The 16,470-nt window shown below is 33.8% G+C and overlaps 1 protein-coding gene and 2 pseudogenes across 5 annotated transcripts in view; all 3 read right to left on the reverse strand.

The window, feature by feature from the left end:
- Positions 1-1,065: 1,065 nt before the first annotated feature.
- The window catches only part of CD96 (CD96 molecule), an 83,499-nt gene continuing 68,094 nt past the window's right edge, over positions 1,066-16,470 (reverse strand). The window contains exons 10-13 of one of the 5 annotated variants that reach the window (XM_016149967.2): positions 8,275-8,337; positions 7,393-7,482; positions 4,334-4,457; positions 1,066-2,141 (exon numbers count right to left, since the gene is read on the reverse strand). In XM_016149967.2, coding sequence (XP_016005453.1) covers positions 2,033-2,141; positions 4,334-4,457; positions 7,393-7,482; positions 8,275-8,337 — 386 coding nt within the window. In that variant the 3' untranslated portion in view covers positions 1,066-2,032. Of the gene's footprint in view, positions 2,142-3,545; positions 3,625-3,956; positions 4,458-7,392; positions 7,483-8,274; positions 8,338-16,470 lie in introns of those variants that run through there. The other 4 variants (XM_016149935.2, XR_001597528.2, XM_016149944.2 and 1 more) reach the window with 4 other exon arrangements.
- Positions 2,905-3,023, reverse strand: LOC118602267 (annotated as a pseudogene).
- LOC107513366 lies at positions 8,390-12,678 on the reverse strand (annotated as a pseudogene).

Genomic DNA, 16,470 nt, shown 5'->3' on the forward strand with positions numbered 1-16,470 from the left:
CCTGTCAGAATGGCTATCATCAATAAGTCAAGCAACATCAAATGTTGGTGAGGGTGCAGAGAAAAGGGAATCCTCATACATTGTTGGTGGGATTGCAAATTGGTACAGCTACTATGTAACATAATATGGAGGTTCCTCAAAAAATTAAAAATAGATATACCTTTTGACCCATCAATTGCATTTCTGGGTATTTATTCAAAGAAAACCAAAACAGTAATTCATAAAAGATCTATGCACTCCAATATTCATGCAGCACAATTTACAATAGTCAAGATATGGAAACAACCTAAATGCCCATCAACAGATGATTAGATATGAAAATTATGGTTCATATATACAATGGAATATTACTCAGCCATTAAAAAAGTGAAACCCTACTATTTGCAACAACATGGATGGACCTAGAGGTTACTATGCTGAGTGAAATAAGTCAGACAGAGAAAAGTAGATACTATTTGACTTCACTTATATGTGGTATCTAAGGAATAAAAAGAATAAACTAATCAAAAACTGACTCACAAATGTTGTGGACAATTTGATGACGGACAGAAGGGAGGGAGGTTGGGAGGCTGGGAGAATGGGGTAAAGGGTTAAAGAAGTATAAATTAGTAGTCGATAGTTGGGTACGGGGAGCATGGAAGAGGTAATGCAGTTAACATTAATATGATGGCTAAGTGGAGGGACAAAGGAGGGAGGGAGTAATTGGGGGAATTGTTTTATGAACATTATAGATGTCTAACCAATGCACTGTATACTTGAAACTCATTTAAATAAATAAATTCATTTTAAAAAATTCTCCAGGTTATTTTTATGTGTAGTCAGAGATAAATATACTGCAAAGGAATGAAAGGTTTCTTTTGAGACCGAAGTCCACACAATATTTGCTGTCGTTTATATCAGCAACATCTGTTCTTTCCTCCTGGGGCAGGGATGTGTGGCAAGGTTTGGAGGAACAAGGGGCATTAGTAATTTATTCATTCACAAACTGTTGCTGAATACAGAATGGCTCAGGCTGACTATGTTTCTCTCTCTCTCTCTCTCTCTCATCTATACACTCTATTTAAACTGTTTTATAAAAGATTGGAAGGAGCAAGGTTAATTTATCAATGCTAGTCTGATTTAAGACTCTTTATTTGTTTTAAGACATATCAAAACAGGCAGATTGGATGAACCGGAAAGTCCCCAGATAAAAAAGAGAATAATGGGAATTAAATGTGTTAGATTGGAGTTAGGCTATTTGTTTACTTATATAACAGTTTGCCAATGATTTGCTCTATGCATATGCGTGCACACACACGTGAAGTTGAGAATAAGATCACTCTTAGCTCATATTATTTTAGAGGCCAGTGAAATGTTATTCCTACTAGGCTACTTCTTGTTGGCTAGTTATCCCTTTGCTCTCTCTTCATCTCATGGGGTGGAAGCCTGGGCTGAAAATGATGGGAGAAGGGTGAAGGAGAATTGGAACTAGGGTTCTTGTGCAAGATATTCTGTTTTCCTCCACTGAAAATAAACAAAATTTCAGTATGAAGACTAACTGTACTTTCTCGTTATTTGGAAATCTTGTTGGAACTCTCACATTTTCTTCTTGTAATTTTCCTAGGGAATGCAACAAGTCTCAGAGATTATAATGATTTGGGCAAAAAGTTTAGCATGTTGGCAAAGAGAAGAGGATCTAGTAACAATATATTCTTGAAACCACTGTCGTCACCTCGATCTGAGAATTAAAATGAAAAATAAAAACACTGCAAGTATTTTTTAATGACAGCAGCCTAATTTGCACTTCTTATATAAGCAAGAACATTTCCTACAGATTGCACTGGGTGTCAGCATGACATATCCTCTCACTCTCGTTTAAAGGCATATACAGATGAAAGGGCATGAGCTGCTGGGAAAACAAGTCATTCTCTTCTGACATTCATTTCAGCTGCAGTGGAAGCTTGGCTAGAAGGCAAATATTTAGTAATACAAAATATCTATCCTCTCACTAAGATTTTAGCAGAGTTTCGTTGTATGGCAAAATCTCAAAGAACTACAGTGTCTCCATCTCATGACAAGGCAGATCTCTTCCGATGGACTCTTGAATGCAAATGTACTTGATGGGAGGTGGAGGTGGCTTGAAAGGTGGGGGTCTTTCCATACTAGGAATAAAACATTGTTTTTTTCAGTGCTAAGAATATAAGGGGTAATTGAACGGTATATATATTTATTTTAAAGTAGGAAACGGCAAAAGAGGAGTCATGCCCCACTAGTTCTCTATTATCCCACTAGTTGCCTATTCTATGCCAGAATTTTTCTGGCATAACCTATGCTTATTAGTCTATGGTGATAATATTAACTAATTAATTAATATATACCTGGTATTTTATCATTTGCAAATCATTTTTATTATAACATTATTTAATTCGTATATAGAAATTGACTATTACTGTCACCATTAAACATATAAAAATGTAGCTCAGAGGTTTGAAGCAACTTGCTCAAGAGAATCAGACCAGCATTTCAAGTCTTTTAACCAGAACCTATACTTTCCATGGCAACTACTTCCTGAAAGAAGAAGTGTGCCTCTTATGTTGGTTAAAATATTCCTCTAGAGACAAAAATTTAAAGTTCTAGAACCAAAGACTGAAGATTTTCAAACAGCCCCGTTGCCAGCCATACCCCCAGACTTCACTCATTGTGTACTGTGGTGATACTGCTGAGGTGGGAAGTAAAGCTCTTCCGAATCCCTGAGTTGATTGGTACTGGATGGATAATGCCTGAATCCCTTCTCTTTATTTATTTTATTTTATTTATTTATTTTAGGCGAGGCACTCACGATTGACCTCACAGTTTTCAAGGACCTTGTCAGTTTACAATCCCTTATTTATTTGTTTGTTTGTTTGTTTATTTATTTATTTATTACACCTACAGCACCTGGACTTCCTAAGTGGTCTCCCATTTAAGTACTAACCAGGCCCAACCCTGCTTAGCTTCTAAGATCAGATGGGATCGGGCTTATTCAGGGTAGCATGGCCATAGACGGAATCTCTTTTCTTTAAATCAGTGAACATTCTTAATGTCATCTTTGTATAAAGTACTGTTCTTTGTTAGCACAACTCATCTCTTGTCTGAAAGGCATCAAACATACAGGTGAGTCTGGGATTCAGCAATACAAATGCTCCAGTCCTCTTGATATCAAGAAACAGAAATATATCTGTGAGTATATTTATGTCTGTGACTCAAATTCCTCCACCCCTTGTCTGTCAATCCATAGCATCTTAAATTCTCCAGATCTCTCTCTCTCTCATCTCTATAAAACACAGATATTTGAATGCAGAACAACAAAAAAAATCTGCATATTTTCAGACTCCCGTTTTCTCATTTACATAGAAAAATCCCTAATGCCTAATACTTGGCTTTCTGATACCCTAGTGGAGACAATATATATCGAAATGTAGATAAAATTTTAAGAAATTTGCAATTTCATTTTTTAGAGAAATTATGAATTTCTCAAGGTCATATGGTGGCCAAAATGTAATGCTGGACCAAAAAAAAAAAAAAACCAGAATTTCTGAATATTAATTTAGTGTTTTATTCACCACGAAACATTTCTTGCACATAGTTATAGTCTTCAAGGATACCCTAAGAAAAGGAGAGGAAAGTATTGCACGATGGTCAATGTTATCTTCTACAGCACTCATAAGATACAAGAAAGATTAGCTCTATGTATTATGAGGGTCTCTTCTAATCATGACCTAATCTGAACGGATTCAAAATATCCAAGTCAGAGAACTGGAGCTTAACCTTACATGTTTCAGATAGCACAGTTCAGACTGGAGAAAAGTTCTGGAAAATATATCAACAAGACAAAAAAGGAGTAACCAACTGCTTACTTTCTTTTCCCCCTGGGGAAAAGGAAAAGGGCAGTAGAGGCTCGTTCTGCTGAAAAGCAGCTGGAAATGTCTTAAAATTACCTTTTTCATTTAATTTCACACTTGAGCATCTAGGACTGGCTTGGCTCAGGCAGTTCAGAGATGCATGAAAATGAAACAAATAATGAAGATTAAAAGAAAAATTATTTTCAGTTTTAAGGTGAGGGGAAGCTCAGTTTTTATTTCATGCCCACTGATTTGTTCCATCTGATGAGTGTTACAGCCTAAGCAGGTAGAGGGGACATCAAGTCGGAAGTTGTGCATCTAATCCAAACTGATTGGTGCTGGGAAAGCTATATAGTGTCTCTGAGCTTCTCAGGGTCTTATTTCCTCAGTTAAATTTAAAAAGGACACCATGCTGAGGGAATATTTTGTACTGAAAAGGTATCTGTTTCTGCATATCTTAGTATTATACTCACATTTCTTTTTGGTATTGACACCATTTTTTCACTCCAAGACCAAACAATACCAGGCAGATAAAAAGCAAAGCTGCCACAATAACTGGCCAAGACATTCCATCTTTGGGGCTATTATCCACAATACCTGAAAAGGGCATAAAGAGAGAGAAACTTTAATGCCAAACTTTGGCAACTGGAAACCAGGATCAATTGAACTATTTCTCCTACATGACACATGTTCTCCCCATGGACCATGCAGAACTTCATTGAACACAATTATACTCTGAGATCATGTCTATGCTTTGTTCTTATTTCTGGTTCGGCATTTATACAATTACTTATTTACATGAATGTCTTTCTTGTTAGAATGTTCTACAACTGGTATTTTCTTTCATTTTGCCAAGGCCTGTCACCTGGCACAAATTGAAATGTTATTTGTAAGACAAAATAATAATAATAAAAAAAGAGAATCTGTAAATTTGGATTCCAAATTTACTTCAGTAAAGAAAATGTTACATGTGAAACAATGGTCTAGCTTTGGATTTTCTTATTCTTGAAGAAGTCATTAAATGCTTTATGGAATATTAGTGTGTTAGGTGGAGGAAGAAAGAGTAAAAAGCATTATAACATTTCAAAGCCCTGAAAGGCCAAAGCAGATAAGGCCTGGCTAAGACCTACGGAGCTGTAATGCTGAAAGGACTTTCGTCAAAGACTTCTATTCAGAATGTCACCCAAGGAATCATATCCTGGGTAGAGGTTTTCTAATCCTTTTCTATCTCCTTCCCTCTTTTTCTTCCTATCTCCTCCTATCTTCAAAAGAAAGGGGGAAAAGGGACAAAAGGAGTAAAACTGAAACTATTGGTTTTGCTCTTTCTATGATTTAAAAGTTGCAAGTAAAGTGCTGGCTAAAATTATATTGGTGAAGAATTAGTAGATTGATTTTTTAAATCTATGCGAATTATACCCAATACTCAGCTCATTCATTAACTTTTGAACATCAGGTGAAACTGCGTGAATCAAAGACTTTCAAATATTGTGGTTTCTAGACCAGAAGCAATATAATGCTATATTCTGGATGATTTTACTTTTTCTCTAACATAAAGAAAGAATTAAGAAAAGTAACTCTCTTAAGAAATAAGATTGGTTCTAAGATTGTCTGGCAGAAAATAAAAGGGACTGTTAATAATTACATAGTTACTCAACTTTTTCCTTTTCAAAAGTATTTTATAATCATGTTAAAAATTCAAAGAGCCCAGAATATAAAACTATAATGAAAAAAAAGTGTCCTTACTACTTCAGGTGCTGCAAAAGTTAATTATGTAATACCAGAAATTTTCTATGCATATATAAACTAATATACATATCATGAATATATATCCCTTTTATTACAAATGGGGGCACACTATACATACTGTTCTGTCCCTTGGCTTTTATCTCTTATAAATGTTCTTGGAATATTTTCTAAAGAAATGCATAGAGATTTACCTCATTCGATTAAGTGACTGGCTAGTTTCCCAGTGTATAGATCTACTATAGTTCATTTAATTAATCTCTTAATATTAGGTGGTTAAATTGTCTCCAGGCTTTTGTTATTTCTGACAACATTCCAGTAAAATTTCTTATAGATTACAAATAAATCTTTAGCTCTTTAGATTTCATAGATCACTTGGGCCAAATGTGTATTTTTTATATCAGAATTACCTGGATTAATTTTCTTTTATAGTTTCAACTAGATTGTAAACTGCTTGTAGGTAGAGACTCAGGTTTTTAATTTTTTTTACTGCCTAGTTTCACTACATCACTTTTTATGCAGTAAAGTTTAAAAAGAAAAAAACACAAGCATCTAAAAAACTGGATTTAAAATATTTGTTACCAAATCTTTTCTATGTTTTCATAGTTTGAACTGCAGCCATATGATGTGGTCATGTTAACAGAGGGTATCAGTGTGGAAGTTTTTTCTTTTTACAACACACACACACTGAGGGTACCCTGGAAACTCCATAGTTCTATAATATATAACTATATGTGACTGCATATTGACAGGTGGCTAGAGATTACATAGTAATTCAAATCACTAGAGTGTCAGGATCACAAAATAAACGATCATACAGATGGTCAACTCAGAACTACATAAAATTCTGTTTTAGTTGAGTCAAATTTATTAGTAATATGGTGGGATATAACATTTACCCCCAAAGTTTTACAGAAAGGACAAAAGTTATTAAATGTGTGTTATATCAATGTTTACACATTTTCTCCCAACCAAATACAGAAATGGAGACTACTGACTTCAGGAATGTCTTAATGCAGAAGCAGAGCTCCAATCTTGCCCTATCTCTAAATAGGCAGTTCTTGAAGGTACTGATTTCTTAAAGAGGTATTGGTAGAACATCAGTTTGCAGTTCTGTTGACATGTTGTATGCAGGATGATGCTCTAATAATCTGAGGACCACATGACCTTCAATACGAAGTAAGCTGAGTACCCAGGTGAAGTGTTAACCCATCAAGTGAACATATCTTGAAGTAAAAGAGTTGATTATACATTGAATTTACAATCAAGACCAGCATTGGTAGGGTTCTAACTTTATTGAGTTCTTTGTCCTCTTATGATATAAAACAAGAGATTACATTTAGCACTGATAAAATTTTATTAGTCAAATTATAGGAATATTTTTTGTTTCAGTGATCTCTTTCTTACCTCAGACTATAATTTTACAAGATTGAGATTCTTCTCACTACTTTTTACTTGGTTAATTTTTATTCTTGTTTTTTAATTTTAATTTAAATATATTCTCAGAGAATCCTTTCTTGTTTCCCAATTAAAAATAGATCTTTCTATTAGACTCTGACAGCATCTTGTATTATATCATAACATTTTGAAAATTTAAGTATGATTACTTATTTACTATATATTAAGTATGATTACTTATTTACTATATATTATCTCTAATAGATTGTAATCTTCAGGAGGCCAGTATATACTAAATGTCTACCACAGAGTGTGGCAAATGGTAGGCAATCTAAATATTTGTTGAGTGAATAAAACATAAAATAAAATTTAAAAACGGCAAATGACTTACCAGTGATATGGATCTGAGTACTTTCAGTAGATCCATTGGCAGTTGTGAGAACATTTGATAATGCTTTGAATGTGCTGGTGAAGACATCACCTAGGTATACAAAGGGGATATCTAAACTAATCCTAATAGTTATCTCAACCTGAAAAAATAGTGGAAAATCATGATTGGATTTCACCTGCTAATAGGAAAAGCTCAATTTGAATGGCTCAAAGACTCCTAAAAAAAAAAAAATGCGTAGTGTTTACTAAGGACAATGTACAATAAGGTTAGGATCTTAAGATATGTTTAATGGCTTCCAAAGAAGTAAAACTTCCTATTGGTTTACAGAAAAAAGAGAAAGTGTTCAGTATAAACAACAAAATGATATATGCTTAAAAATCTGCATGAGAAATTTAAGTAGTTATGGGAAAATGTGTTAAGTTGCAGTCATGGAAAGATGAGGCCTACTCCTATTTTTCCAGGGGTATCAGAGGTCCAGCCAATCAAAACAGTGATTATCCCCACTCTAATGTGCTTGAAAAGACCAATAAAAAATCCTTTTTAACATTCAAGTAGATAAATAAATCCATGTTGATAAATCATTTCATTTTCCAATGGAAAAATAAAACTTAAAATGCATTTTTAATGAATTCGACTGGCCAAAATAGCTATTATATAAATTTAATTTTGAAATAAAATAGAGAAAAATATAAAACTTGGTTTCTATCTTCTTTGAGTGACTTGGAAGGATTTTGGTTTCATTTATTATTATTTTCATCATCAAAATATACTTTTAAATACTTATCCGAGATCGACTTCTTATCAAGTATTACTTTTCTAGCTCTGCCCAGATAGAGCAGACCACTGCCTTCCCTGACCCTGAAATCTTCCCCAAATACTCACCATGAAGTTCTGAGTCTGCATTTGAGGGGAATGGACTGTACATTTCACTGGGCATCCATGAGGCTGATAAAGGAAGAACATATTAGAAGAATAGATTTGTATAAGACTAGTTATTTTCCCTTATTGACCTTTAATTGAACTTAACAATTATTAAAAATGAATACAAATGAACATTTAAAGCAAGATAATTGAGCTATTCAAAGCACACATTATAATGTCCCAAAATAAAGTGGGAATTGGGGGCATGCTTATGGTTCAGACATCACTAATTGGGAAGGTTTTGATTATAGTCGCTTAGAAGAAAGAAGGAATGAAGGGAAAACACTAGGAACGATTCTTCCAACACAGAGAATGTGTTGTGAGTATTCTCATGTTCATCCCATAGATGAGTTAAAACAATAAGAAAGAATGAAAGCCCCAGTGTGTTATAGTGGCCTTTGGTCATTAAAAGGTGCCAATAAGACTTTGAAGACCTTGGTAGAACATGCACAAGGAAACAAAGCAGTTTGTATTTGTGGGTAAGCTGACATTCTTATTCAACTGTGAAACTGAACTGTGTCAAAAGTGAATTATCAGACCCCTATGCCCACAGGTCTATTAGCTGCTGGGTAAGTCCTTTTGATGCATTCGGAGGCAAAACTTCCCCATGAGCGAATGGCAGCAAACTCGGGCAACACATACGGCTTTTGAAATAGATTTATAAACTCATTTTGTTTATTTCCTCGTCTCTGCCAAGAAAAATCCACGTCTTGGCCAAACTCTACATATCCGTATTTGGTAATAGGTCTATAATGTGATGTAAAGTAAAATAACTATAGTAGTATATGAGTAGTATGCTTATTTATTTAATACATTAGCATGAATAATTTTCCAAGTTAAGTGCTTTCTTGTGTGTCCAGACCAAACAAACAAGCAAAACCAAAATGAAATAAAACAAACATTAAAAAACCTTTTGCTCTCCCTTTTCTTAGTTTCCCCATGAATGCCAAGAGCAGTTGCAGTTTCAGACAAAGTATATCAGTGCTTTCTAGGAATTGCTCACAGGGCAACCTGTCATAAATACTTCCATGTGGAATCTCCCCACAGATAAGGTTGGTTTTGTAAACAGCTATTTTGAGTTTGGTTAGGCCAAGAAGGTGTTTTTATCTTCAATATAATTTTTCTAACCCTGCACCTATGATCTCCACTATTTTTTTTATTTTAGATGGAATACCAAGGTCTATGGATGTTGATGGACTGAACATTTTTCTAATGCTCATTTTTAATGAGTAAGCCATTGAGTCAGGAATTTTATTGACAAAGAGCAACAACTATAAAAGTAAATTGGGAACATGCCTGGATTTAGGTAAAATTATGAAGAAAGCAGTTTGTTCTGGATAACTTTACAGGTTTATTTACCCAATATTGTGTCTCTTTTTCTTCCTACTTTTAGAGTTTAATACCTTTACATCTTATCTCTTCAAATTTTATTTGGAAGAAAGGAAAGTAGAAATTAATTATGCTAAGATATAAGTGGTTGAACAAGTGCTATCCCTTGAGCAAAATGGGTATTAAGAAAATAGACTTTCCACTTCATGTTTATCAACAGGACAATAAAAAACATTTAACAATGATCAGTTGTATGTGGACACCAACAGTTTGTTGTTGTTGTTATTTACAGATACAGAGTACCAGTCTTTTCTGGTCAACATTGATTCTCTCCAAATAAAATAACCAAGCATAACACAGTTTCAGGAGATAAGGATACCATCAGCATGACCCATTCAAATTACAAGAATGGCAGTACTTAAAATTGTGGAAATTATTTGACCATTTTATAAAAGTTAGTTTTAGATTGTGAGGAATTTTTCAAGTGTAAAAAAGGAATCTAAAAAATGTATGATAGAATTAAACTACAAAAATCTACTTTGGAAAAGTAGGGAGATATTTTTTCTAATTTTGGTCTTAAGATTTTTCTTTTAACTCTGTTTAAAAAATACAGTGGGGAGTACATTGACAAAGGCGAAGAACTTCCAGTTGATAGATTCGATATGTTTGAAAATACCTGAGTAATTTAAAGGAAAAACTTCAAGAGCAAAAATATATTATAAATAAGAGTTTTTCAGCAAGACGAAGAGCTGAACAATTCTTGCATCCATTGCTCCCATAGGAGAGAGGTCTTCCTGAAGAATTATTGTTTATAGAATCATCAGTAAAATAGAGTTGGCTACCTCCAATGATTCATCTTTCACTAAAACAATACTTTTCTAAAAGTTTCTACATTCTATTACTTAGAAATCCAATTTTTAGAATACGTTCCACATGAACTACTCCAACTGCCATTTTTAAGTCTCCTTGAGAGTCTCAGAAGAATTATGTTTCTATTGTCTTTTAATTTATTGAAATAGTCTGTGTTCTGCAAGGCATTATCATGTTTGTTAAATAAAAGAGTTAAATCTCCTTTAAATCCTTTGAGCAGCCATTTTCATCAAAATCCACAGATGAATACAGCTTTGACATTTGGATGGTAAACCCCAACTTTATGGATAACCTCCTCTACTGTATCACTAATATCAGCTGAAAATATGAACAGAAGGATTCTATGTTGTTAAAGTTTCTCAGATAAATTCTTATGTCCTCTCTTGAGCATAACCTTGAATTCTTTCACAGTTTCTTTAAATTTAACTTTTGGTAAAGCTTGTTTAACAAGGAAACGATGTGACTTAGCCTATCATTCTACCATAAGAGGGTACTTCTCTTCTATGGTAAAAACAGGATCAGCTTTAATAGCATAGTAGTTTTCATTTGTTTGCAATAACTTCTTTAGACATCCATCTATAACCAGTTTACAGTTGTCAATAATATTATGACATATTAGAAATCTTTTCCTTTTACAGAGAAATCTTCTTAGTTTCATGTCAATGTCTGTGATTATCTGAAGTTCGGCAGCTCCTCTTTCCATGAAACCACAAATAACTTCTTTATTCTTGTTGCAAACTAAACCTCTCTGAAATTCTGGCATAATTTTTATATTTCCAGAACTTTTCTTGGTTATCCAATCTTCATTACGTCACTCTAAATTTTTCTGTCCTTGATTTTGTACTAGGATGACATAGGTGGTAAGCAATATCCATAGACGCAGGGCTTGGATACAGAGATCTCAGTGACCTTGATCTTCTGCCCATTTTCCTCTTCGAGGTGAATATGGACTGGGCCAGCACCACTTCTTCTACCAGGACATACATGCTGGCATTAGCTACAGTGTCCACTCTTGCCATGATCATCTAGTCCATAGATGGTACCCTCATGTTCTTCCTGACCATGAAGAAGGCACTCATGGGCTTTTGAAGTGTGAGGCTTATGTGCTAACTGTGGAGAAGCCCTCCAAAGTTGATATTTTAACAAAAGATAGAATATTAAATCAGAGAAATAAATTTTTAATTTGTGACTGACCTAATCAGGAATTAGGTGACAGAATGGGAGAAAAACATTTTAGAGAAAAGGAAAATGGATTAAGATGTGATATGAGACATATATGATTTTAGAATTTGAGGACAAGTGTGGTAACTTTAGAGAATTGGTATCCCAGTCAATAGGGAACAGAAAGACTGAAGATTATCATGCAAACTGAAATAGGAGCTGTGGGTTCTCTCATTGCTATGTCCCTGCTATTGACCCTCAGTCCCTCAATGGTAGCCAATCTTTAACCCATACTTATGGAAAGTAGAAGGATTCTTATGAAATTAATAGGCACAGTTTCTAAAAGCCTGAGATGAAACAGACAGGACCAGGGACTGGATAAGCAATGTGTCTTTAAGATTTAAAAAGAGTATGTAAAATTTGAAGGATAATAAATACATGACCAAAGAACAAAATAAGACCCCATATAAGGTCAGTAAGAGGTCCTCTGAGGCCCAGGTGTGTGTGTGTACTGATAACAAGTTTGTTGATTTTGGTAATGGGGCAAGTTTGAGGCACAGGGGCCCATGGAGATTCACATTGTTTTTCTGCTTGTCCAACTTAGACAGACTGACTTATTAAATGTGGCTTTAGGCTCCAGTGGCCCAGATGAATGATAGGGAAAAACAGAATGAAAAAGCAATTAAGCTTCAATTTTCTACTTCATGGCCTGATCATCTGAGTGTCACGATGAAAATATGTCCCAGGATATTATTAACCTTATAAGTTTTGAGCATTTATTTGGTCAGATTTGGCATCCCGATTCCAAAGATACGTAGTTAAAGTAAAATAAACATTTCTGTTCCAGACTGTGGGAAACTTAATGGCTGAACTATGATTAGATTCCAATATTCTTGAATCCCAGCTCAGACATCTTTAAGTAGATAAAATGACAAAACAATACATTAAAACATATAGTTATAAATTTAGTGTACATGCAATTCACTCAGAACCTCTTGGAGACATTCAAATATACATGAGCTACACAAAATGCGTATATCTTATATAACAAATATCTTATATAACATGGTCATAAACAGCAATTGCACTTCTGGGTATTTATCCAAAGGAAACCAAAACACTAATTCATAAAAATCTATGAAACCCTTCATTCATGGCAGTGCTTTTCACAACAGCCAAGATATGGAAGCAACCTAAATGCCCATCAACAGAAGATTAGATTAAAAATGACAAATGAAATCCTACCATTTACAATGAAATGGATGGAACTAGAGGTTATTATGCTGAGTAAAATAAGTCAGACAGAGAAAGATAAATACCATATGATTTCATTTAGATGCAGAATCTAAGGAACAATAGAAAGGAACTGAATGAAAACAGATGCACAGATACAGAGGACTCTCCGGTGATGGCCAGAGGGGAGTGGGAGCCTGAGAGAAAAAGGTAAAGAGTTAAATTAGGTACAAATTAGTAGTTAAAAAATAGTCACAGGGATGTAGATAGTATTGTAATCGATAGTATTGTAATAGCTATGTGCAGAGCCAGATGGGTGTTAGAATAGTCAGGAGGATCATCTCATAAACTATAAAAATGTCTAATCAATGTACTGTAAACCTGGAACTAATTAAAAAAAAATAGTGAAGGCACTAAAAACACTGCTAGCAGGCTTATTTCACCAGAAATCAGCCTATTATCATTCTTTTTCTGTTTCTGAACATTTCATAAATCTATTAAACACACTGGAAGAAAAAAAATCCCATTGTCAGTGCCTGTCTTGAGCTTTGCCAAATGCATCATCTAGTACTGGATGTCACATTGCAATCTAATCCAACGAGTAGAAACATGTTTCAAAAATAGTTTGGGACTGAGCAATCAATATTCACTTGTTGGATCATAATGTGTTTTTGTCAATGATTATAAATAGAACTCACTATAGGAAACTTTTCTCTAAGTTTATGGATAAAAAATGGCAATTAGTTAACCATATCCACTTCTTCTTTCATATGTAAGAATGTGGGTTTTCTCTGCTGGGAAAAAAATTGTTTGTTGAGTTTTAAAATCACTTTCTGGAGTTCACAATTTCTAAGGCTATTTTAATAGTAAAAATGATAAAGAGATGTGAGAAGATAAATGAAGTATTCAAATGGGGAAAGATAGAAAATGTGAAGAATTATAATAGTTCATTTCATTATGAAATCTATTAAAAAGATCAAGAATATACTTATATAAATTATAAAGCACTTTCAAGCAAGACGCTTTTAGTTTTCCAGTTTCTGAGGTAAAAAGTACCTTGGGTGGCCTGTATGCATCATACTGATGTGATGCATGGGAAGAAAGGATTTCTTTTTTATTCCTGGCAAATAGAGTATTACAGCAGTGATTTAAATTAAGCAAACAAATAAGAAGTTCAAAAATTCCAATTAAGCAGATTACTTCTTCGTGTTTTCTTTCTTGTTCTTGCCCACATATTCTTTCAATTATTTAAGAAATATTTGCTGAGCACCTATTATATGCCTGCCATTGTTATAGACATTAGGGTACTACAATGAACAAGACAGAAAAAGTGTTTAGGTCTCTGTTATTGTGATCTTACATTCTAGTAAAATTTCAATATACAAATAAAAAACATCAGATGAGTGTTATGCTGAGAATTAGAATACGGGCATATATATTAAAGCTGGAGGTTATCTTTTTCCTCTAACATTATTCAATAAACTTTTATCCCTACTGTTATATAATTTCCCCTTGTAACCAGCAAATATTATTTCATTTATCTATTCACCAATATTTGTTGAGCACTAATCATTGCCAGGGATTATTTTAGGCACTAGGAAGACAGGTAAGCAAACAGATAAACAAAAATCACATGGAATTTATTTGTACTATAATACCCAGAATAAAAGATGACAAATTAGTGTAGGTAGAGTTTCAGCATAGTTTATTACAAACAACTCAATTTTATGTAAACATCATATGGGATAAATGTTAATCTATTAATCATGGACTTTCATTCTCGGTCTAATATTTTTATTCTCAATTTATATTAGATTGATAAACATTTTTCAGCTTATAGCCTTGCCTATAGAATAAGATATACTGAGAATATTAGTACATTATGGTTATTGTTTTAATTGGCTTCATAAATATTTCATTGAGTTAATGTCATCCTATTCAATAATCTCTTATTATTGAACATTTTCTTCCTAAACACTACCTCACCCTCACTCATACACACAGATTTTTTTGGTTATCATAAATAACATTACAAATGTTTACCCTTGTCCCATCTCTGGTATGGTCCTTCAAAACCAACCAGTGCTCTGAGTGTTGTGTCTATCTTTCATTTACTTAGTTTTTAAATATTCTCATGCTGTGTGTATTTAAATATTCACATACTATGTATATGGTGTTTGGTTGTACTTGTTTTTAAATTTTATTTAAAAAATATCATAAGTGTTATATCTTCTTGATGAATGAAGTGTCCCTCAGTATCTTTCTTTACCTTTCTGATTTTGATGTCTATTTCGTCCTATATTAGTACCGCTACACCTGCTTTTCTCTGAATGCCATTTGCTTGAAATATCATTTTCCACCCTTTCACTTTAAGTCTATATTTGTCTTTGGAGCTGAGATGTGTCTCCTGGATGCAGCATATCATTGGATTTTGTTTTTTGATCCATTCTGTAACTCTGTGCCCTTTTAACGGTGAGTTCGGTCCACTTATTTAAGGTGATTATTGAAATATGAAGTGTTCTTACAGCCATTTTATCTTTTGCTTTTTGGGAGCTCAGCATTTCCATTGCCTCCTTGTCCTTGTGTTTTTGTTTTCTTTATTTTGGTTGGCTTTTGTGGTTTTGCCTCTGGTTCTCCTTGTTTTATGTTATATATTTCAGTTTGAATCTTTGTTGTGTGGTTGCCATTATGAATAAGAAAAAGATAATTATATGTATACATTCTTCCATTTTCTTCTGCATGTGACTTATCTCTTTTCCCCTTTATGAATTTGGATCTTTGAATCCTCCCCTTTTTAGTCATTGTTATCTCAATTTGTCCCTATTTATGTTGACCGTTCATTAATATCTTGCTATAGCAATTCTCTTCTTAATATTTAAGCTTAGAATGTCCTGTTCTTAGTAAGGGTTGTACTATTCTGCTTCTATTCACCTAATAGTCACGTTACTCCTAATTACGCATCTTTTTTTTTTTTTGTCATTTTGTTTTAGGTGAGCTCACCTCTTTCAGAATTTCCAGTAGTGCAGATCTTGTCATGAATTCCCTCAATTTTTGTATGTCTAGAAAGGTCTTAATTTCTCCTTCATATCTAAAGGAGAGCTTAGCTGGATACATTATTCTAGGATAGTAGTTCCTTTTACTTAATAGTTTAAATATCTGATTCCAGTCCTTTCTGGCTTGTAAGGTTTGCACTGAGAAGTCCAATAATAATCTAATGGTTTTCTTTTATAAGTTACTATCTACTTTTCCCTGGCTACCCTGAGAATTCTCTTTGTCATTGATTTTTGATAACTTTAATACAATGTGTCTTGGTGAAGGCCTTTTTGGGTTGAGATAATTAGGTGTTCTGTTGACTTTTTGAATTCCAAGCTCCAGCTCATTCCTTAGATTTGGGATATTCTCGTTCACTATTTGTCTGAAAATGCTTTCCAGTCCCTGTTCCTTTTCCTCATCTTCGGTAATGCCCATTATTCTTATGTTTCCTCCCCTGATGGTATCGGCCAGTTCTTAAATTTCTCTTTCATTATTTTTATTCTTCTATTTCTCTCTTCTTCTTTCTGATTT

Source organism: Rousettus aegyptiacus, unplaced genomic scaffold (assembly GCF_014176215.1).
Source record: "Rousettus aegyptiacus isolate mRouAeg1 unplaced genomic scaffold, mRouAeg1.p scaffold_m13_p_4, whole genome shotgun sequence".
Classification (NCBI taxonomy): domain Eukaryota; kingdom Metazoa; phylum Chordata; class Mammalia; order Chiroptera; family Pteropodidae; genus Rousettus; species Rousettus aegyptiacus.